Source organism: Protopterus annectens, chromosome 6.part0 (assembly GCF_019279795.1).
Source record: "Protopterus annectens isolate FY-2018-M chromosome 6.part0, PAN1.0, whole genome shotgun sequence".
NCBI classification, from domain to species: Eukaryota; Metazoa; Chordata; order Ceratodontiformes; family Protopteridae; genus Protopterus; species Protopterus annectens.
Window position 1 is genome coordinate 1,988,532,702 of NC_056737.1, and position 25,536 is coordinate 1,988,558,237.

The 25,536-nt window shown below is 39.3% G+C and overlaps 1 protein-coding gene across 20 annotated transcripts in view; it reads right to left on the reverse strand.

The window, feature by feature from the left end:
• Window positions 1-25,536, reverse strand: part of LOC122805019 (titin-like) — a 759,244-nt gene that overhangs the window by 623,254 nt on the left and 110,454 nt on the right. For all 20 annotated transcript variants that reach the window (XM_044075290.1, XM_044075281.1, XM_044075295.1 and 17 more), the window contains 4 exons: window positions 20,376-20,620; window positions 482-702; window positions 216-380; window positions 1-123 (listed from right to left, as the gene is read on the reverse strand). The exon at window positions 1-123 is cut by the window's left edge and continues 46 nt beyond it. In XM_044075290.1, coding sequence (XP_043931225.1) covers window positions 1-123; window positions 216-380; window positions 482-702; window positions 20,376-20,620 — 754 coding nt within the window. The remainder of the gene's footprint in view (window positions 124-215; window positions 381-481; window positions 703-20,375; window positions 20,621-25,536) is intronic.

Below are 25,536 nucleotides of genomic sequence, written 5' to 3' on the forward strand. Positions count from 1 at the left end.
ACCATACGATATCAGGAACTGGATTCCCAGAAGCTTTAACTCCCAACTGTAGAGGAAAGCCTTCCTTGACACTGACATTTCTTAGTTTTTCAATAAATATTGGTTTTATTAGGTGCTCCTTGGCTAGAAAAAGAAATGCATTGCAACAGTTATTTTAATAACAATCAGGAAAATATATTAGAATAAATTTGATTTTAAAGTGGAGAAAAAATTACCATCTACTGTGAGAGTCATTGACACAGAAGATTTTCCTGCCCTGTTTTGTGCAACTACAGTCCATTCACCAGAGTCAGTAGGCAAAGCAGGGACAATAATCAGTGACTGTGTGCCATCTTCTTTGACAACAATTTTATGAGTATAATCATTTATAACTTGTTGACCTGGGTAAATAAAAAAAAATATTCTTAATATCGTTTTCATTTGTTATATATATAAGATATATCATATATAAGATACAAGAAATGCTGGGATGAAATTTTACCGTTGTGAAACCAGTACGTTTCTGGCATTGGTCTTCCAACAACTTTTAGATCAAACCTAGCAGTTTGACCCTCAGAACACCTAAACGATGTTGGCTTCAGAACAAATACAGGTTTGTATAGTCTCTCCAGCTGAGCTTCATCTGTTTCATCCAATCTCCGTGCTGGAGAACGAGCTGGAGAACGACCAGGAGAACGGCTTGGTGACCGAGGAGATACAGAGCTAAAATGAAAAAGCAGACCATATAGTACCACATTATATTATTAACCTGATCAGTCACTAACTAAACAGCTAATGTGAATTAAACAAGAGCCACTTAAATAAATTCTGTAATACTTAATCAAAATGATGCTATTATTTAGAGTTCCTGATTCTGAAAGCATGCATGTGTTTACCAACATCAAAAAGCACTGTTTACATGAATGTAAAAGGGTTCAAGCTGTATTGCTATAGTTTATAGCCAAATGGAATCCATTATGTCGTTGCATTATTAACTAACACAGACTCTGACTTACAATTAGCTTCTAATCAACAGATTAACTCTATGATACACAAGAATGCCAGAATCATAGGGCAGGGGTTAAGACTCCCCCCCCCCCACACACACACACACACACAATTTCCTCAGACTTATGGCCTGTGCCCTCGGCTGTCTCACTGGCTGAAAAAAATGCCCTTATTTAACTACAATTGTGGAAAATAAAGAAACAAACTTGATTTTAATAAAACAAGTTTGTTTCTAATTTTGTGCTACAGTAATTGAATAAGCCTTTTTGCAATCCAGGAAAAAAAACAACAAAAAGAAACATGCATTGCTGCTCATGAAACATGCATCTTTGGTCATGCCTGCATCTGCATCTTGTTGACTGGTGGGCTGGGTTGTACATCTCTACATTTCGCTGGTAAATAAGGATGCAGTTGCAGTTTGGGAACCATGACTGGTTGCAAATGTGTAGCAAAAACAACAAAAAAGAAGGTGTATCTTTCATCCTCCCCTGATATTGCCTCATTTCCCCTATATCATAAAATGTTTGATTTTCTGGTAAGTTACTCTGAGGATTATAGTCAGTCAATAATGCCAACCATTAGAGTTTCATAAGACTCAGATTTTTGTCTTGTGCCCTAGAAAAATTCACTGAGGATTACAACCAGTTGGTAATTGTGATCACAGAGTTTCACACACTTCAAACAATGACTGTAGATGCCAGGGTTATTAGGAGACATTAGCAATCCATGAATACAACTGATTTCAGTGTGTGTATATGTGTGTATCTAAGTGTGTATGTGTGTATCTAAGTGTGTATGTGTGTGTGTGTGTGTGTGCGTGTGTGCGTGTGTGCATGTGTGTGTGTGTGTGTGTGTGTGTGTGTGTGTGAGTGTGTGTGTGTGTGTGTGTGTGTGTGTGTGTGTGTGTGTGTGTGTGTGTGCGTGTGTGTGTTTGCCTATGTGTCTATATCCATATATGCATGCTTTAAATGGGACAGAGCACATTTCATTTGATGCAATAAATAAAAAAAAGGAGGTAACCTGTTTTTTGAAGACAACACAAAATATTTAGGGACATCTTTTCTGATATGTGATTTTTAAACAGAGTAATGCTCAAAAATAATCAGTTCTTTTCTACTGTTATCTGAAATACACTGCTAGAAAATGCAGCTTAATGAAAGGTGACACAAAATCATCATCCTCATTACCTGAAAAGGACAGCAGATAATCAGATAAGAGATCCAGGAAGCATAAAGGTTATTAAATTGTATGGACACTAGCCTGGAAAACATTAGTAAGGTGGTATCACCAATCCTGACTTCTTAGGTCTTATCTAAGAGACATTTGTCAATCCAGCATGTTAAGTAAGGATTTATGGCCAGTTTGGGGAGCTTCTCAACTATACCAAAGTGGGGTATTGTATCAAACGCCTTAGCCAGGTCCTGGTAGGTTGAATTCACAGTTTTCCCCGCATCCATTGCCTTGGTGATCTTCTCAAAAAAGTCCACTAAGTTCAGTAACATGACCTTCCCTTGATAAAGCCAAACTGGGTTGGGTTCAATCTCTGAAGGTTGCCTATGTCTTTGTTAATTATTTCCATAATAATTCATTCCATGGCTTTGCATATTAGACTAGTCAGACTAATAGGTCTGTAGTTTCTGGCACCAGTTGATAGTGCACCTTGTGATGGGGGATAACCACTGCAATCTTCCATTCTCATGATACAAAGCTTGTTTTTGAAGCTATGGTTGAAAAGTGACTCAAGCAGACATCCAGGGATATTTTTGGGGCCCATTGAGGCTGTGTTTTTGGTCTTAGCAAGCGCCACCAGGACCTGTTCTCTGCTAATAGTTGGGTGGGGGGTTATGCTAATAGATATTTCATGGGGGAGGTGCGGGAGTAGGAGATGAATTCTGAGCAGAATTTGTCAGCCAGCAAACTCACTGTGTTGCACTACTCAGTGAAGCTGGCACCACTGACCACCAGTTAGTCACACTAATGTGTGCAGCCTTTGAGATTTCAGACATAGGTGTTGAAAGCCTTGTGGTTGTCTTTAGACTGTGAGGCTCTCTTGACTTTGTAATTGGCCTTGTTGGAGTTAATTAGTCCTTTTAGTTTCCTGTTTAGCTTAATTGAAGAGCTCCTATCATTATGGGAGTTGATCTTCCTGATTTTAGCCATGACTTTTTTCCTTTTGTTATATATCCTGGTAAGGTTAAGATTTCACCTGTGTGGCTTGTTTTTAGAATTTGTTTTGGGCTTACTTCTAGTAGGTACAGCATGTTCTATACAGCCATTTACATGCTTGCACACCTTCTTTGTGAACAATTCTGCATAGGATGCTGTGAACTCTGAGGGTTGAGAGAGACAATGAATTTTAACAAACTATCTCTTAATAGGATGTAGTTTGCTTTGGAATACTTCCTAACTATTACATGGCTTGTTGGGGCTACCAAGTTGATTTATATTTCGCAGAGGACAACTTTGTGGTCTGACCTCACCAGTGAAGATGTGACCTCTGTGGGCTGGTGGGGTAGCTGTAGTGCAATGTTCTCCCACATTGGTGAGTATCAGTTCCAGAGTGTTTGAACCTCTGGTGGGTGTGCTCACTATCTGGTTATGGGTGTTTGTCTTAATAAAGTCCAGTAATCATTGTGCCCTCAAGTATGAGGCAACATATGTTTCCATTTCTGTACAGGGGTAGTTAACATCTCCCATGAACTGGGGTATTTGGTTTAATGTTGAGTGTCTCCAGTAGGTCTAGATACAAGCTATGAGATTGTAGGGACATACAGGGTTACATATAGCTTGCTAGGATTTGGTATGGGACTATGTCTGTAGTGATTTACACGTGGATAAATTCCAGGGCATCATCCTGTTAAACATTATAGAGTTATGCTTGTTACTAATATCAATTGAGACTTCTCCACTTTTTGTCCCTGTCTGTGCAGCTGGTGGTCTAAATGTGTGAAAGGCACTGAGCTTTGCTCTGCCAGAGTACTTTCTGTGGATTTAAAACATGCCTCACTAAAGGCATAGATATCTATATTCTCCAGAGTGAGGAGAGCTTGTTGGCTGAGGCATTTTTAGGCTCCTAGCATTGAGGAGTAACACCTTTAGGTTTCTTTGGGTTTTATTCGCTATGTCAGTAAGTTGGTCAATTTGATATTGCCTGAAGAAGGCTATAAGGGGGTCTGTGATTTCCCCACACTGGGCCCGTAATCACGGAGCCCAAATCCTCACCACTGACACTGGAGAGGGATGTGCACTTAGAATACAAATGGATACGCTCAGTATTTCCAGATGCAGACCTCTTTGAATCAAACACAATTTCCCTTAAGAGCACACAGGGAACACAGTCAGCCCGGGGTCTGGATTTCTCTTTATCTGTCTCCCTCCAGGTCCCCAATAAGACTCCCCACTGGTACAGCTGTAGGGTTAGGTCCACAGCCGAGTGTCCAAGCCATGACCTCCAGCACCCTCTATGTAAGCCCAGTGCTTTGTGTCCCTGCTCCAAGTATGTGTGTGTGTGTGTGTGTGAGATTTGATTTTTCACACACACACACACACACACACACACACACACACACACACACACACACACACACACACACACACACACACACACACACACACACACACACACACACACACACACACACACACACACACACACACACACAAACACACACACCTGGGAAAGGATAGCACAGATTTACCTGCTGTGTCTCCTTCTACCCAGAGTATAGGGTAGTTATCACCACCACCCGACACTCCACAATCAACTACTCTAAAGCTCTTAACAAAGGGTGTCCAATTATACTGTGTAATATTAATACTAATGCAAATGGTAGTAGTTGACCAAGACAGCTAGGCCTTCTGGAGTGGCCACACAGTGTCACCAAATAAATATAAGCACTCTCAAAGGTTAAATACTTTCTACAAGGACGATCTGCAATAAAAGTTTTAAATATATTTAATAATAAATAATAGAAGAGCATGAAAATACTGAATATATATTTACAGTAAACCACAGAGTTTGAATCACAATAAATATTGAAAATAACATTGATGGACAAACTCAGACAAATAAAGAAAACACAATATCTAAACTAAACTCACTATATTTTCCTGACTGAATCTAGGAGAATTACTAGTCCCTACTCACTTAACAGAGCAAGGTAGATGATGTGGTGAATGGTCCCTCTTGTTGTCAGGCCCAAGACAGAACACTAAATATTCTGAGATTTCTCTTTGTAATATCTAAAATATAATTTCCAAGAGAGTTGGCGGAATGACCTCATCTGGTCACCTGACTCTAGGTTCTCACACTATCTCCTTTTTGAAGCTGAGAGGATTTTAGCATAGGCGGCTACAATACACATCTAAATGTTTATGGCAGTGCCTGGGCCTTCCCCTCTTTTTACTGAGCTAATGAACAAAGGCTTCTTCCAGACCTACTGTCTCCAGCCCTATTCAGTACGGTGGGGTGCTATGTTAATGGTTTAACATCTCATTTACATTCCACTTATTTTTCTTAAAGTAAGCTAGCTGGTCAACCTCTGTTGTCCCAGTATCCTAAATTAAAACATATACATTTAATTCAGTTACAGTAATACATGTACATTTCTTTTCATTCCCGCAGGGTGCACTGTTGATACTTTTTAACACAAACAAACCTCACAAGTACATTTTCAGCACAAACATCTGCACAAATCAGTTTGATATACAAATGACATATAATTATTTATAAAATTTCAGCTAGCTGTGCTGGCACAAGTAATTCATCTACTGCCCTACTTCTCCTGGCATGGCTGGCAGTATCTCCTATCGCCCACCTCTCCCCACGTTGAAGACTCAAGCTAGTTTTTCAAGTGACCCTTGAGAAACGTGACGAGATATATAAACCTGTCTGGGAATATGTTACCCCATTCCCTGTCTTGACAGCCCATCTGCGTTGGCATTGCTGACCCTACTACAGTGTTGTACTCTCATGTCATATGCCTGCAATCCTAAGCTCCATCTTAATAACTTGGCATTTTGCTGGCTGTCTATATGTAGCCATGTTAAGGGACTGTGGTCTGTAACTACAGTACATTTCCTTCCATACAGATAAGGCTGAAGTTTCTGCAGTGCCCATACTATGGCTATACATTCATTTTCTACAGTTGCATAACATTCCTCCCTGGGTTGGATTATTTGGCTGAGATATACCACTGGGTGCTATTCTCCTTCTGAGGAAACCCGGTTAATACAACCTTCACCTCATGGTTTGAAGCATCCACCTGAACAACAAATTATTTGCTGTAATCTGGACTGGCTAACAAAGGGGGTGCTCCCAAAGCTCCTTTAAGCATCTGGAATGCCTGCTCACATGCTGGTGTCCACACTACTTTTTCTGGCCTGTTTTTCATTGTCAGGTCTGTGAGGGAAGTAGCTATTGTACTATAATTGGGAACAAATTTTTTATAGTACCCAGTTGTCCCTAAGAATGCCCTCACCTGCTTTTTGGTAACAGGGGTAGACCATGCCTGAATGGCTTCCACGTTGTCAGGCTCTGGCCACTCCCACTCTATGTCCCAGGTACGAGACCTCTGCCATACCCTTCTGACACTTAATGGGATTAATGGCCAACCTTGCCCTTTGCAGACTGCCAAGCACCTCCCTAACATGTTGAAGGTGGTCTTGCCAGGAATGGCTGTTAATGGTAGTATCATCCAGGTAAGCAAGGGCATAATCTCCTGCTCCTGCTAGGATACAATCTACCAGCCTCTGGAAACTCACTGGGGCATTTTTCATCTCAAAGGACATCTTTGTGAACTCATACAAGCTGAAAGGAGTCACAAAGGCTGACCTCTCACTAGTGTTGGGAGTCAAGGGCACCTGTCAGTAGCCCTTGGTCAGATCAGTAGTGGTCAGGTACTTACTCCCACCCAGCTTCTCTAAAGCTTCATCTGTCCCAGGCATGGGGTAGGCATTTGAATTTGTTTGATTATTTAGTCTTCTGTAGTCCACAAAGGACCTGGTACTACCATCCTTCTTTGGTACCAGCACCACTGGGAAGGCCCAGGGACTGCTGAACTCCTGGATTACTCCCAGTTCCAATACCTCCTCTATTTCCTCCCTCACAGTCTGTCTGACTTGCTCAGTCAACCTGTAAGGGGCCTGCCTGATAGGTCTTTGGTGCCATGTATCCACACAGTGCTGCACCAAGTGGGTGCAACCACCTGGTTTTCCAGTAAACATGTCCCCAAACTCCTGTAACACTGCTCGGATTTCTCGAACCTGGGTAGGGGATAGCCACTGCCACATTGCTGCCCCTTCCACTGAGGTGTCAGTCCGAGCCTCGCTGAGAAGATCACTCACTAGATCCCGCTCAGACTCCTCCTGCCATCCACTGCAAATACTCAGCACAAGGGCATCCCTATCATGGTAAGGCTTAATCATGTTAACATGATACAATTTGTGCCCCTGCCTCCTGCCTAGCAGTTCTACCATGTAGTTAACATCACTGACCTTCCTTACCACTTTCAGGGGTCCCTCTCAAGCTGCCTGCAGCTTATTGTGTCTGACAGGAACAAGCACCATCACCTGTTGTCCCACAGCATACTCTCTGGCTTGAGCATTCCTGTCATACCAGACATTTTTTGCTGTCGGGCTCCTGCTAGGTTCTTCCGGGCCAAACCCATGAGCTCCCTAAGTCTTGTCCTGAGGTTTAAGACATATGCCACAACAGACACATTGTGGGATTCACACTCACCCTCCCACTCATCATGAATCAAATCTAGAGGTCTCCAAACCCTATGGCCATACAGCAACTCAAAGGGTGAAAAACCTGTGGATTTTTGGAGTACCTTTTTGTAAGCAAGCAACAGATGGGGCAAATATTTTTCCCACTCTCTCTTAAATTGGTCTACTAATGCCTGTAGCATGGTGTTTAATGTACAATTTAACCTCTTCACAATGACCATTAGTCTGAGGATGGTAGGGGGTTGTCTTTAGGTGCTTTACCCCACAGCGCACCCACAGACAAGCCAGCAGGTCTGACATGAAATTGGCACCTCTGTCAGTCAGTATTTCTTTCGGGAACCTACCCTGCTGAAAATTTCTAGCAAAGCATTTGCCACCTTCTCTGCCTCGATGGAGAACAGAGCCACCATCTCAGGGTATCTAGTAGCATAATCTACTACCGATAGGATATACTTCTTCCCTGTGGAACTTGGGGTACTCAAAGGCCCACAATACCCATAGCTAGCCTCTAAAATGGCTACTCAATCACAGGCAAAGGCATAAAAGGAGCTTTGACCTTGTCTCCTGCTTTGCCTACTTTTTGGCACTGCTCACCGGTCCTGCAGTACCTGGTTACATCCCTGCAATTCCAGGCCAATAAAAGTTCTGCACAATACATCTCTTGGTAATCCTTATGCCCATATGACCTGCAAAGGGAATGTCATAGGCTATGGCTAGACGTGCCAGATGGTAGGCTCTGGGCTCTACCAACTCCTGTATTACCTCACCTTCTAGTCCTCCCTTAGGGGTCCACTCTCTATACAGTAACTCTTTGTTCTAGTATACAGACTCCCCTTTTCCTTGAGAATCAGGCTACTCTAACTCCCTCAAGCCTTGTAATGTAGGGTATGAGAGCTGAGCCTGTCTCCACTCTATCTTTGTGACTTTTCCCAACTATCCTTCCACAAGAAGTCTGGTATCTTCTGACAGAGGTGCCTCACTGTCAGCCTGGGTACTACCACTCACCTCTACCCTTGAAGTCACCCTTTCCAAGGGAATATTAGTACCTACCAGCAGAGGTGGCTCATCTACAGGCTCACTGCTACAGGGTTGATCCCTCCCTGAATTAGTCACATCACCAGTCCTGACTTCAAGGATGCAGTCTGTCTGGGTCTCCCCCAGACTACCAGACCTACATGCCTGTCTTCAAGCCTGACTGTGTGTCATTGCATGCACACAAGGTACTGCATTATCAAAATCATTCACTGTCAAGACATTTGCAGGGATATCCTCAAACACACCTACTTGCTTGCTTCCTTTTCTACCCTTGCAGTCAAGGTGAAACCTGGCCAAAGGCATTTGGAATAAGATCACTCCTAAAGCCCTGACTGGAGTGGACTGCCCCTGCAAGTACTGCTCCTCTTCAACAACTGCAGGCTTCACAATGGTTATAACTGAGGCTATGTCTCTCTTGGCAGTGGCCTGTTTTCCATCCACCAAGATAGGATACAAACTCTGGTGGTAGTTTGGCTCCACCCACCTTTTGTTCCCCACCTTGCCTCCATGGACATCTATATGCTACATGGCCCACTATTACATTTAAAACATTTAACCCTTCATCCTGCCTGTGTACCTGAATGAGTGGCTTCCCCTATTACAGACAGACTCTGTTAGGGTGGTTTAGGCTGCCCGCCATGGGTTCTCTTATATCCATGTGCAGCACTTGCTATCCCCTTCCTGTGCAGTGATGCCCTGCTTGCTAAGTAGAGAACCCCTTTATTCTCCAGCTCTTCTACAGAGTTGCATTCCCTGTCTGCCAACCAGATTCTCATGTCCTCAGGCAAAATCCTAAGGACTTGTTCCCTCACCAAAACATCTGCCAGCCCTTGAAAAGTGGTGACCTGACGCCCACTCACCCACCTATGAAAATAAGTGCTTAACTCAGCAATATAAACACACATACTTCATCTGCTTTGCATTTATGCTCACAAAACTTTTTTTTTTCTGTAAGCTTCAGGTGTTACATTCCAAAAAACATTTTTTAACTGTAGCATAGTTTAAGTAATCAGTATCAGGCAAGTTAGAAACAGAATTTACAGCTTTACCATGGAGTAAGGGAGTCAGGAACCATACCCAGAGACCTTGGTCAACATTATACTGTTGACATACCCTTTCAAATATATGAATAAACCTATCAGAATTATCACCCTCTATAAATTGTGGAAGAAATTTACTGACCTTTATTGCTTCTGGGGTTCAATTATTCCCTTCCCCATTACCTCCATGACCCAGTCAAAGAGTCAGCATCTCCCTCTCATGTTGACGCTACTTCTCTTTTTATTCAGCCTCCAAACACTGCAGTCTCTCATTTTCTTTAGCCTCCAAATGCAGCAGTTTCTAATTTTCTTGAGTCTCTAAAGCCAGTAATCTCTCTGATGATTCTAGTTCCAAATGTTTGGCCCCAGGTTCAAATCACTTTAACTCCAGACAAATTTTTAAGTCCTGTGGGGAAAAGTTGAACCCTCCTGCTTCTGAGAGCTGTACATCTCAAATGCCAGACTGGTTGTCTTCCTGGTTGCTGGTCTGTGCTGCAGCTGTGATTAAGGCTGCAATCAATTCCCCTTTGGTCAGGATGGCATGCACCAGTCCTTTGGCTTGGCACATCTCAGCCAGCTGGTTCATTGTCAGCTTGCCATAAACCTCTGCTGACATCCTTGCCTGCTCTCCCTGACTAACTAAGCTATAAAAAGTAAATAAATAAAATTATTGTGATATGAAACTCAGAATGTTTACTTTGCAGCTGTTTGAAAGTACAGTACACCTGTTTTTGTGACAACTGCTTACAGGCTACAGGAGTTTAATTAATATCCCACCACTGTCTCCAATATGTGATGTTCCCATGCACCTGGCATGGCTGGCAGCACTGCCTATCATTAAACAGGGTGGATAAAGTTTTAGCCAATATTCGGAAGCCTTGGGGAGACAGGTGCAGACCATCACTTGCAAAGCAACGTGGTTTATTAACCATGTCCTCCCATGCTGACAAATACTGAATCCCCCCGGAAAGATACCAGAAACTAAGCCAATTATTAAAGTCAATCAGCTTTTGTTCGTACTGTGGCATCATTCTTGATAAAGGTAGAATGCTGCTCAATGCAAGACACATACCTGCCTGAAACACATATTCAGAGAGAGATCAATAATCTCCCTTAATATAGCCCAGGGAGGTATGCTTCAGGTCACTAACATTGACAGTGACGTCATACTGGTACCTGTGGTGTAGTGATTTAAGTATGTGCTCTTTTCCTTGTTCAGTCTGGTGAGTAGGGCATCTTTGTGTCGCACAATGGAGTCCCCTATGACAAAAGTCCAGGGTAATGTGTTTGCTTGACTTATGGGCTTTTTTCTTGGGGCTCTACTGGCTGTAAGCATATGTGTGGCGTTTGGTGTTGCATTTGTGAGTGTTTTAGAGACTGCTAAGGATAGGCATTGCCATTTATATCCTTAGGATGTTTGGACGATTGCTTTTTAGTGCCTCAGCATAAGTTGGTGTACGTGTGAGGTGGACACTATGTGTGGTGGATGTAGTATGTGTGTTCTTGGCAATCTTGTTTGTATGTGAAATTTTTGCCCTCAGTGAAATTGTGTATATGCATCTCTCATATACTTGTGTTTGTTTCTTTAAGGATTAAATGGTTGTCTGTGAACATGAGGCAATTGCTACATTGTCTCAGGATGCCTATATCTACCAAGCTGGCTATAGAGACATTTGAAAATTGCATACCCATGTTATCTGGACCTGTATTTGGGTAGGTTACTGTAGGCTGTGGACAGGGTTATACACAGGCCCTTGAGTGATCCCTGGGGTTTGGCAGTAGACTACGTTAGATTTTGCTGAGAATTGACAGTACTGCTGTTTAATGTGCAAAATATCTGTTCTAAGCTTGTCTCCATGGAATATTGTTGTTTTAGCCACACTAAGTTACAGGTTGCAGTTCTAAGGGTAGTTTTGTACATATAATTTATTTTCTGGACATTTGTGTCTGTACAAGACAATGCTAACCTCTTGATGTAAAAACACCAAGAAAGATTGCTTGTATGTGTAATGCTTCAACAAAAGAACTTAAAAGGCAATTTCATGTGTTAAAGACCTTTAAAATGATTTAAAGGCAAAATCAACAAATAAAGTAAAAATAAAATAGTATCATTCTAAACAGTTAAATAAAGTGCAAAACAATAAAAATAAATCTCTTTATCTGCCAAGAATAGAGAAGGACTAAGTTAGGACCCCTCTCAGCGTGTAGCAAAGGTATTAAGCAGATGGGAGCTCTGTAAAAATGAGCAGGAGGCAATTTGTAGTAACAATGAGTGGGAAAGTACTTAAACTGGTTACACGCAAGCAATAGCAATGAAAAAGGGAAGGGAGGGACATCAGTCAAATGTTATGAGAAAGCTCAAGTCTGACATAAAATGTTCCAGTAATAGGTTTCCTTATTCATCTATGTTCATCTATGTGCTAGGTGGGTGAGTAGGCAGACCTGTAACTTCTAGTATTTTTGAACAGTTGCAATAAATTAATGCTTTTATTAGCAGCAGCACCCATTTCCCCATTTTGTCATCAGTTAGTGAAAAGAAAAATATACTTTTTTGAATGTTTCTCTTAGCATTTTTGGATGTTTCTCTCTTATTCATAGAGTAAATAAGTGTTTTATTGTCAAATGGTTCAAAGAATCTGCTCCTGTTAATATATATTTGCATGTGGAAACTTGTTAACCTGTTTTTATAAATTAATAATATAAATAATGTGATTCTAAGTCAAACAATGAAAATTTGTGAACTTGTAATATATAACTGCATTTGGCCAAGAGATGGTAGTGTTGCACAATTTATTTATTCAGAGATGTCTCAAAGCAGTTCATAGAATTTTAAATAAAGTAACAGAAAATCTGGATATGTGCCATTTTGTGGAAAAAATATGTGAGTGATGGTAGAATAAAGTAGAGTGGAACATTGATATGGGCATGGATCATGGTATATTGTCACAAATAATGGTACATTTTGCAGGGACACCAAGGGTTTTTTACTTTACCAGGAGAAAAAAAAATATTATTTAAAGGAACTTGTAATCGGAAATCAGTTATGGAATGTTGTTTTATCAAAGCACATTGCACAGGAAAAGGCAGGTACTTTTATATATGTGGTTTCTATCACCAGTGCAGGTATATAGGTAACAGTCCGTATGAAATAGTACCTGCAGATGAAAATACCATAGAAGTACATTGGCATTTTAACTGTCTATCCACTGACATTGTTAATTTGGCTAGGAATAACACGTGAAGTATTCTGTTTTGGAAAAGCTATTAGAAGATTAAACCACAGAATTTACAAGCATCACTTGCTACAATGAAGGAAAATGTAGTGCAATTCATGTCTATGTATATACACATATATATATATATATATAAAATATACACACACACACATATATATAATTATGTATATATATGTATATATATATATATATATATATAAATACATATATATATATGTATATACGCACACACACACACACACACACACACACACACACACACACACACACACATATATATATATATATATATATATATATATATATATATATATATATATATATACGTATACAGTTTACTATCAAAATGTGGAAAATCTAAATAATTTTCCACCTTTTAATCAAACCAGTTTGCCAAAATTGGTAATAAAGAATTACCATAATTTCAGAAATGGTAACACAGAATCAATATTTGAACACCGGAAGTACCAAATCGAAAGTTCATGTTACAGGTAATGTTTTTACAGGGGTCAAGTCCGCCTTCACCCCCCACACCCTCTGCATATTATATATTCCACCTCCGAGATCGTACTACAGTGAAAAAAGGGTACATTTCCCAATCCCCACTGTAGTGCGATCTGTTATCAGAATGACAGTTTCACATTAGCGAATGCATGCTACCATTCACTAATGTGGATTTTAACTTTTTCCCGAATCGGCATTATGAAAACTTAAAAACAGCTTTGCGACCTTCCCAGCTTTCACACACACACACTTACACACACACACACACACACACACACACACACACACACACACACACACACACACACACACACAGATATAGATACAGATACACAACATACTATGTTCCAATTTGAAAAAAAGTTTTTCTAATTTTTTTTTAGACTGTGAAACCTGATGAGAGGGGTTATGATTTTGATACATCTTTGGAATAAAAGAGAGCTAGAGTGGCACTTGGTATTGAACGCAGGAGCATACCTGGGACTTAATGTAACTATTTCCATTAAATGTTTATTAAAATTAAAGGCATTAAGAAGGAAGCAGGTTTGGTAGTTAGCCAGCCTACATCTGGATTGTTTAATTTAGTCATGTGATGTTTCATAAAAGTATTGAAAACATGATTGTTTGTAGGTTGCTATTGTTCTGAAGAAGTCCACTAAAAGGACAAAAGTGCTTAATAATTTCTACATCTTAGCTACAATTTTTTTGGTTTTTAGTTGATATTTTTGGCTTTCCTCAGGGTAATTCCTTCTGTTTTGGAGACCTGAATGAAAAATTAAGTCTAAAGGGAGTTTTTTTGCTCGGCTTCTTGGAACTGAGGGGTGCAGAAATGACTTGGCTGGACCCTGAGTTTTAGGAGTGCCAGTCAGATCATGGACTAAATTTAAGCTACAGACAAATTTAGAAATGTTTTGCACTAAAGAGAAAATGCTTTTTTTCCTAAATATTTTTAGTGTTATTATAACAAAAGCATAACCAAACACATAAATATATACATTCCAGGCAACTACATTACAAGAAATACCTTATTTGGATTTGTTTAAATAAACCGATAAAAGTAAGTAAATAAATAAACAAATACATATCTGACATCTGTATCATATCCGAGTACTTCTGTATTCTTCCATTTACTAATGGACTTACCATTAAATAAATAAATACCTGACATATGTATCATATTCCAGTACTACACTAGTCTTCTATTTACTAATGGATATACAATTACACCAAAGTTTCCTTCCCCACCCTCCACCCTTGCTATAAAAGGTCTATATGATTTTAAGGTATATAAAAATTCAATGTATTGCAAAGCAAACCATCTAAATAAACTGGTTGCATCAAAACCATCTAACAACTTAAAACCCAACCAAAATAAACACACTAGTGTTATTGCAGGGGAGCAAGCCCACTGCACCTCACACACCCCTACAATTTTATATATACTAACTCTAAAACCATATAACATGGAATACATCCCTTATCTACTGCCTACTGATCACAGAAAAAAAAATTGTTTCAAACCTAAAAAACACCTAATTTCCACATACTAACCACATGTAATGTCTTAATATATACTCTGACTTACAGTTTGAACATGTGGAAGGTCCCCTGAAATCTTTGGATTCTGGACAGTTGTTGTATCCAGTATATGATACAACGTATAGCCAAGGCTATAGCAGCAGTGATCATTCAAATATCTCCTGTCTTGGTAAGTTTACTTGCACAAATGTAATGTGGGTATGAGCAATATGAAGTGCTTCCTTGGAGAGGCAATAGCAATAGGCGTATTTCTTCGTGGCAAGAAATTGATACTGGAAAGATGATAAAGGTGAGCAACTTTATCCAGATAAGAGTATGCAGCACAAGCAGTGGGTTCCTTGCAAATGGACGCTGACTCTTTATTAAGGCTGACCAAAGAACAGTAGTCTGTTTGGGATTAAGTCGTAAAATGGAGTACTTCAAAGCATGGTTTGATGACTTGACTACTGCAGAGGGGAAGAATTTATGTGTGTAGTTGTTTGTTATAACCATATTGCCATTTGATTGTCTCTACTGGTTTATTGATTTTGGTTACTTGTGAGGTAAGTAAATAAAGGCAGTGGTTTGACTAATTAAATTTTTGTTTTGCAACAATGTTGTTAAAGGATGTGCAGCTGATATCTATTTTCAGTATTATTAGGTGTTGAATTTGATTGTTTATTAGTTGTTATATTATACATAACAGAGGTATGTATCTATTGTATAAAATTAGAGTTTTTCATCTGCATTTGGACTTTCAGGCCAGCAGAATAGAGGGGGGTTTAGTTTCTTCTCATGCTTAAGGAAGGGCTTCAGCTGTACTTTTTTGAAGGAAAATTACAATGTCAGTGTTTTCATCTATCGTGCAATTATATAATGGATAGGATCCTTGTTGACAGATGTGGCAAAGGTTTTGTTGCTGTTTTCATCTAATTGTTTAATTTACACTACTTCAAAGTCACAGGTTACTTACTATGTTGGTGGGTTTGATTAAGGGCCACTTTTGGAAGGATTAATTTGGAAAGCATTATTACCTTAAGGAAGAGTGCCATGATCTTGGGAAACTGCTGGTCAGTGTTTTATTGGAGGGTTGCATACATGGCTTTTAGATGGAGCAGATATATGGGATTCTAGTTATTGTGTTTGTCTGTGTAACTAAAGTGAGAATTAGGGTTTTAGTATGCAACTGTTTTGGTTTGTAAATCAGAAGGGATGAAGATAAAATGTTTCCCTACATTACAAGATTGCCATAAGGGTGAGCGGACATCCAGGGTACTTTATTAAATCTCTCACTAGTGAGGTTTGATCAGGCAGCAGACAGGATGCCTTGGGGGATGTTGTTGCAGGGCTATGTTTGGGAGGTGAAAACTGTGGAGTGTTAAGCAATTTGTGAGCTCAGGATAGTTGATATAGGTGGAATGAGGAGTAAAGCGTTTTTAATGGTAGGGTCCAAGTGAAGTAAGGTTGTATGAATATATACTGGAGTGAAAATAGTGAGTTAGGGATAGGGAATAGTTAGGACTGGGCTAGTGATGATTTGAGGGAACTTCTTTCTTATTTTATATAAGTGACTGAGTAATATATATTGCTGGAGAAACACAGGAAGAGCTGTTGTAAGTATAAAGCTGGTTGATAATTTCTGAGAATTTTTGCTGCAAAGGTTGCAAGCTATTGAGATTAACCCAATGACCCTTTGAATCTAGCTCTTGGGGCATTGCACAGGGGCCTACTATGCTACAGGTATGAGGGGAGGGTAAGTTAGAGTAGAGGCATGCAGCATAAATAAGTTTATGGTCCTACAAAGAGAGAGAACCTACACAGGGTAAAAACAAAATTGGTTATGGAAGTGTTGAATATTGGGATACTGTAAGAATTAAATTTAATGACAAGGGAAGTAGAAAATTCCAAAAGAGTAGCTATCCATAGGTGGAAGTGGCATGTGCCAAAGGAGGTAGGGGAGCTCCAGGGATCTTGATGAAGGGTAGGCTAGGGTGGAACTATAATGAAAGGGGAAGGAAATGGGCTGTAGACAGGTGCCTTTTGGGAATGGATAGTGAGAGTGGTGACCATCTCTAGAGATCCAGTATTGACAACAAACCTATTTTGTTTGATTGCTTAGATGTGAATTAAACAGCAAGAGAAGATGGGTGTTTGTGAAACGGTTTGTTATGTTGTCGATCTGGGACTGATACTGGGGATTGTTGACTGTATGTGTTTCTTTGAATATTTATAGATAGGGTTTAAGTTAGGAATGTAAGTATAGTTAATGTTTAAAAGTTAGGTGGCTTGCGGTTGTGAAAGTGATATTTGGGAGTTTTGAAGGTACTGTAGCAATAAGAAAGAAGTGTTTCTTTGAACACTTGACTAAAATTCAAGTTTGGGCACCAAGCCCTTCAGAGCTTTCATGCTAGAAGAGAAAGGAGGTTAAAGCCTTGAGAGGACAATGTTAAGAATATAACAATAAAATGTTCATACCCTGGCATTAACAAATACAAAAAAGGGGGGATGGAGGGAAGGAGTGGCTATTATAGCAGTGATCTTTCGAACATCTACTTTTATAGTTTGTTTACTTAAACAACTGTACTGTGTTCCTCATGTTGATCACTGCTGCAGTAGCCTAAGCTATATGGGTAGATTACCATAGCTTAAACTGATGGGGAGGAGAAAGGATGGGGTTCCAGGAGACCTACTAAGGCCTATCCTAGACGTGAAGAAGGAATCTAGTTTATAACGCTTTGTAAAAGTGTGCACAGAGGGCCAAGTTGCTGCTTCTAGAATACTTCTAGCATCTAACTCTTTCAAAAAAACACAAATGAAGCCTCAGCCCTGGTAGCATGAGCCTTGACCCTGCCTAGAATTGTTTTGTTGAGGTGGGTACTACATACACTGATAGTGTGAGACAACCATTTTAAAATAGTCTGTTCTGACACATGTTGTGGAACATTTTAAGACAGTTTCAAATCTTCTCAGGATACAAAATTAATGAAGCTAAAACAAAGGCAATAGCAGTAAATTATGTACCCACACACAAATTGGTCTAACAACATCCATATTTATGGGGACATGATAAAATCAAGTATTTAGGAGTATGGATTAGAAATGATTCTGTTATGGCGGGTAAGGATATGTGGGAAGAGACTAAACAGAAGATAATACAAACATTGAGAAACTGGAAGCTTTGTTATATGGATATGGATAATAAGATACAAGCCGTTAAAATGTTTCAGTCCCTTTAATCTTATACACAGGTCAGGCATATTTTTATCAACCAGAGGAGAAGTTGTGGATAGCAATTAAAAAAAAAAAAAGAGTTGAAGGATTTTATCTGGGAAGGGAAGACAACAAGGGTAAAGTGGGATAAGCTGATTCTTCCAATAGAACAAGATGGACTAGGATTACCCATTTTGAGGGGGTATTTTACAGCAACCTATTTTAGGCTCTTATACATAGCACAAGAAGAAAACTATCATTCAAAGTGGAAAAGAATGATGATGATACAGGGAGGAAGCTCAAAGAAACGAGAGATTGGGATTTTGGATGGAGACTCTTAAGGAGAACAACAAAAATCATACAGAGTATTATATTCATAAAATAGCAGGGACTATTCTAAGAACTAAACCATGAGAATGGAGAAAAGAGACTTTGTGATAGGGATGACTGAGGTTAGGGATACATATAATAAGCAAGAGGGGGCTGGAATTTATTGGAGAAAATTGGCAAAGGAACCAAGGTACTGGGAGCAAATAACTAGAAAGGGAAAGGTAATAGAATGGGAAGAGGCCAATATTTTATTTGGACTACAGGTTAGAAATTGCCTTCCTTATCAAGGATTTATATCAGATTATAGGCAAAGAGAAAGAAATAGGGGGCTCCTGAATGAAAGACCAGCACTGTTAGAGTATGTAATAGACTAGAACAGAAGCTGGCATTAAAAAAGGAATAATTAGTAAAACATATCAAATTTTACATTATAATTATAAGAATCAATCAAAGGAGCTTAGAAAAGATTGGGAAGAAAGATTGGATAAGCAGTTCACAAAGAGACAATGGGGGGATATTTGCATTTCTCCCAAATATGCAACAAAGTCTAGAAGATTTAGGATCTTTGCCTAGAAGTAAGTAGACGCCAAAGAATCTTTCCTCAGGTGGATAGCAAATGTTGGGGGTGTGATGAGCAAGAAAGAGGTGTCAGGGAACATGTTTTTTGGGAGTGTAATGAGCTGGCAGACTTTAGAGATTCCCTGCAGACCACTCTGTCAGAGATGGTGGGTGAGTGGAATGGACTGACTGGGGGGTTGATTTTTTTGAGCTATGATACAGAATCGGAATTGCCTAGACATAGTAAAGCCTTGCTGAGTCTAATTACGGTGGCTGCCAAAAAAGCAATTACTAGAAAATGAAAATCAAAGTTTAGACCAACTTTACTAGAAGTAATGAATATGGTAACAGAGGTAAAACAACTGGAACTGGGATGTTTAGAAAAGGGAAGGAGCAGACTACACAGGAAAAACTGGGACTTGTGGGAACAATATATACAGAGAAGGAACAAGGTTTAAGATGCAGGATTTGAATGAGCCATATAATGCTTAACTGACAATGACTGGATAGATTATACTTGATGTATACCGTTTGCAACTACAGTTGTTTCAATAGTGTCTGTGATGTATAATGTTTGCAAATAAAATAGTGTCATTTTGATTGTTTTTATTTATATAAATGTAAGACTGCCTATGTCATATATGAAAATTTAATAAAGATGTTTGTTGAAAAAAAATAATAATACTCGTCACAGGTGCAGCAATCGCATACACTGCTATAGGTCTCTTGAAAATGACCTTTTTTTTGAGTGGTCACTTTGTGGTAATTGAAATAAACCATTCATTCAATTAGCATTCTACTCATCCTTGCCTGTTTAGTAGACCACACACTCACAGTTATGCAATACTTTTACTGTCTACAAATCCTACAGTTGTCCTATTTTTTAACCTATACAAGCTCTTTAGGCAGTTATATTAAGGACAGCCCAGTACAGTGGAGCAAAAACACAATTTTAAATGCTTATAACATTTACTGAGCTATGCTTTGACAGTGCAGGACAATTTTGCATAAACATTCAGAAGCAGGGAGTTCAGTCATTTAAAATTAGATGATTAGTTTAAAAGGTGACAATGTTTGCACTATTAAATTAATCACCACCTGTACATAAGTAATTAAATTTGGCTGTCATGAGAAACAATCCATCACTGAGGGTTTATATTTTGCATTTTTACTCACAACCAAATGGAACCTCAGTAGTTTTTAATAAATATCTTTTATAAAAACATACCGAATTCTCTTAACAGCTTCAGGTGTTGGATAATAAGCTTGCCCAATGGGTGGTGTGACAGGCTCCACATACAGTTTTCCAGAGCAAATGCTGTTTCCTTTCATGTTACTGGCAAAGACTGTATAGATTCCTTCATCTTCTGGCAGCACAACTGATAAGCGTAAACTGGCCCTACCATCTGTTAAGCATTCCATTTGGTAGTGGTCACCAGCTTTAATGCGCTTACCATCTTTGTACCATGCAATCTGTTAAGAAAAAAAAAACATTAAAATTAGAAAACTTCTACAATTTCTGTGACCTTAATAGTCATGTTTTCAGAGAGTGATTTTTATTTTTATGACATAAAGACAAGAACTTCAAAAAGTGCATAATGTTCAAGGCAGTTCCAGTGGCACAGAGGGATAAAGCCATGATTCCGGTCCACACAACCTGAAATTGATTAGCAGTTTAGGTGTTTGTGGGAGCTGGCAGAGGAGGAGAATAAGCATGACCATCTTGTGAGGGAGGGGGCACTCTAGGGTCATTCAATACCACGATTATTCTGCTAGCAAGCCGCTTTGGTTGTAGCTCTCATTGTGAGTGCAAAGAAGCGTGTTCCTGCATTTGGAAGGACACTGTATTCCCTTCAGTGATGGGAGTTAGGTCTAAAACATACATAGCTTCATTACTTGAAGTTGGTGAGGGCATAAACCTTTTCTGATGCTGCTATGATAGCTTTCCCCAGCCAACTCTTGCATTCACTGGGAATGCCCCAGTTGGGGGAACAAATAAGCACATTTGGCAGGGGGAAGGTTGATAGTTGGTAGGAGCAGCTGGGGAAAAAGCACAAAGAAAAATATGTAATGTCCAGATAGTATAATATATACCTTATGTTTGTTGCACATGCATTATTTTTCCAATATTCTTCACAGCACTGCATACCAAGAAAGTAATTGCTTCAATATCTCCTCCCATACATAGGTCACATAATAAGCAACTAGCATTGCTTTGAGATAGCATGTTTGCTATCTCAAATATACTATACAGTTCCTAAGACTACTTTATACAAGTACATGTTCCTTAAGGGAAAAAAATGCAATGATTGCAGTGTTTTTAGCAATAAGAAAACATAGAACAGGTGTTCAAAAAAAAGAAAAGAAAACATCTGACAGCATCATGTCTAGTCCAAAGCCAAATGTGCTGATATGCTCCTGAGTTCCTTCTGTCATATCTGCAAATAAGCAGTTCTGGTCTAGTGTAGTCATCTTCCTCTAACTTATGGTCAAACAAATAAATACATCCATATCTACTGCAATGCTGGACTTACACAGCACCTTTTGAAGACACCACATAGCTGTTATTCTTCTTGTGATTTCCACCATTATAACATGACAATAATGTCTACATAATCAAACGGAGGTTTGTACTTTTTTGTTTTTCAGTGATTTGTGATTCAAGGAAACGTGATTCAGTATAAAGTCATACTTATCAGGCCCACCTGCAATGTAGCAGACTGAGAACCTATGTGTTCACTTAACCGAATATGTCTGACCACTGGAAGCCTTCCAAGCAATCTCAATCACTTCTGATGTTCCCACTAGATGGTTTAGTAAGAGCAGAGGGTGTAGAATATCAGTAAATGACTGACACTGAGATAGTCATCATTCTAACTGAAGAGACTTTCTTAGCTTGTATTGAGGTAGTATCCTATATTGTCATGTACAGCAGACAGGCCAAATGGTCCAAGAAAAAAGCCTTTTCTCTGAAGTACCCCACTCCTGAAAAATCCTGACAAGACAGAATTTGCTTACCCTCAGTGTCAAAAGGTGACTACAGCTGTAACTGAGGGAGTACACCAGTGTGTTAATTTCCCTCCAGAATGAGAATGACTATCAAAGTGATATCTCAGTTTGCAGCCTACTCCCACACAAGCATCCCATCTTTGCGCAGGCTGTATATGAGTGTATGTCACTGTCTGTTCATGCACTGTGTCAGAACCTGCTTCTTTATATGGAAAAGGAGAGGTGTTCTAGCCCCAAATCCCTGCAGAGAGTTCTAAGGATATAAACACTGCTCTTGGTGCCAACTGTTTTAAGTGAGCCCCCCCCCTCCTTTTTCCTGGGGCTCCACTTTTCCTAGACAATAAAATCTTTAGATCTGGATGATATTCTCTTTGCAATCAGCTGTGAAAAAGGATTTCCTGAAAAACACTGATTCATGGTGATCAAAGGAGAGGGAATTATCAACCCAGTTTCCTAGGTGTCTAACTACATTCTAATTTTGGAGTGGGGTAATGTCTATGTTGTATGCCATGGATGGATTGTCTATCAAATGTAACAATATTGTACTTTTTAGTATTTAATTTGAGCCAGTTTTTACTACACCATGTATTTATGATAAGTACTTGCAGAAGGGCTTGAGAGTCAGAGGGGGAATTTGACTTTTTTAATTAATTTATTTTTTTAACATTGTTTTATTTTATTTATATTTTGATTACTCGGTATCAATCACAGCATGACCAATTGCAGACTCTGCCCAAGTTGTATTCAAAATTGTAGCAACAAAAATCTAACAAATAACAACCAACAGTGGAAAACAAAGGTAATATAAACTGGTCACAAAAAACAGAGATAGTATGTACAGGTTTTATATCATGTTAAGGTGTACATTTCAAAAACAGGAAAGTGGAATCAGAGGAATAGTAAGAAAAGAAGCAGGATTAGCCTTGGAAATTATTGGTGGCCAGGTGTTTAGATAATAACAAAGCAAAGGCAGAGTCAAAGCAGACAGACTGAGATAGGCAAATAGTCTAAGTTAACAGTGAGCAAGGAAAAAGAGAGGCTATGTAGATATTTACAGGGAGCAGAAGCATACTGTTAACTAACAAAGTACTGGTGTAAATGGGATGCTGTGTGAGGGACTTTTTACCTAATACTGACTGCTGTTTAGTAAGTGATATATCCTGCATTCTGGCATTAATTTTGACTCTCAGTTTACAGTGATGGGAAAAATAAATGCCAAATAAAAGCAGTCCCACCACTGAGCCCTACAGGGCAGCACTGGTCACTTTCATACACTCTGATGATGCACCTGATACTGACACTGTGTAGGTTCTCTCTTTCAGCCAATTTGCTATCCATCTCACCACATAGGAAACTACTTGTAATGCATTCAACTTACTATGTCAGAATGGGGGATAGTGTCAAATGCCCTGGCCAAGTCAAAGTGTTCTATGTGGACAGCATGACTGCAGTCAACAGCCTGTGTTACCCTTTCAAAGAAGTTAACCAGATTTATTAGACAGGGTCTACCCATGACAAAGCCAAACTGCTGCAGGTCTACCCTGATGAGATTTTTAATACCAGAGTTTAGTAGGTTAGTTATAATATGCTCTATGGCTTAGCAAATAAGACTCATCAGGCTGATGGACATAAAATTCTCAGGGTAGGTGGTGGGGTTACACTTATGGAGTGTCATCATTACTCTTTGTGTGTTAAACTTCAGAGAAAAAGTGGTTAAACTTGAGTTAAATTGCTTAAGGTGTGGCTCTGCTGGGCTTGTTTAGTATTGTTTATTAAACTGCCAGGTATATATCAGGTCCCACATGGGAACTATTTTTAGTCATGGAGAGCACCTTCCGTGCATGTTCTTTAGTGATGATGGGGGTCTGAGATTCAGGGATAAGTGGACTTTGGAGAATCATCTCTGGAGTGAAATTCAGAATTAATTTATTTGCTAGTATGTTGGCAATGTCTATTAGGTTTGAGTAGATCGTACTGTTATGAATAAGTTCAGAGCAATTTTGGATGTTATTTGTTAGTTTACTACTATAACTAAAGAAGGATTTGTAACTGTCCTTAGCTTCAGATGCTAACCTAAGTGCATGGCCTGCCTTAGAGGACCTAATTGTAGTTTAAGTTTATAGTTAATTTTTTTCAAGCTAATCCTTGATATGAGGGTTTTTTGATCTGCTGTATATTTTACAGATTTTTTCCCCTTTTACAGTAAAGTTTATTTATGTTGGTGGATCACCAAGCTGATTTATTTTTAAACTTCACGTTATATTTAGACCTGATGGGGACAGCCAGTTCTACACATTATCTAAGTAAGCATACAACTCCTTGCAGCTTCTTGTGGAGCAACAACAGTGGTATTGAGAGAAAATGGTGAGCGGTCTGAGGTAGTGGCAGAGTTGTAGTGGAACATTTAGTTTAATTCTCATACATTATAAAAATATCTGCTCTGGCAACATCTAGGGTGATACTACAACAAGTACATTTTTGAAACTTCTTCATAGAATTTGATAAGGTTAGTACACCTGAAGTTCATGAATTCTGATATACTGGTTCCAGTGGGTTTAGAAGATGAAAGTCACTAGTTTAAAATCTGACTTAACCAGAGAGGAAGATATCAGGAGAATAGTACATGGAGAAGCTATATTCATAAAGACTAGATCAAGAATATTATGTTCCCTAGCGAGTTTTTAACAATCTGGTCCAGGGTGATTTTGTTTATTAAGTCTAGGAAATTTTGGGCATATCCTACACTGGACATACATTGGCTAGTTTATTCATGGGTAGTTAAAGTCTCCCGGAATAATGGAGTTCTTGTTCATGGGGAGTTCATGAAGTACATTTAAGAGCCTTATATGATTTTCAGGGAACATAGAGGGTGTCTTGTAACAGACTATAAATTGAGAGTTAGTCATGTTTAGTGTGATTTTGAGCTCAGTGGGTTCTTTTTGAGGTGCTCTAGGAATATGTCTCAAGGTGATATGATCCCTAACAAAAGAGAGATGCCACCACAGTTGCCACTGCCTTTGAAGGCATAGTAAGCACACAACCCAGGTATGGAGGGAGTGGTTTCTCAACATTTTAAGGAAGTTTCAGTAATTACCCACATTTGGATGTCGTCCAAATGCAGGTAAGCCTCAAGGTCAGGCAATCTGTTTTTGAGACTTGTGCACAAGTAAAGCTCATGACCTTATGGTGGAGTCTTTAGAAGGCTTAATAAACTTCTACCCTCTGGACCCTTACTTTTTTTTGCCAGCATGGATCTGACCTAAGATTAAACAAAGGACTCAACAGCAAATACCTACCTCCAATAGCTGCCATCTTCCTTACAGTGATGTAGGTACTAAGTCTCTTGTTTTGTCTGTAGGTAGATGGACTGGAGTACTGCC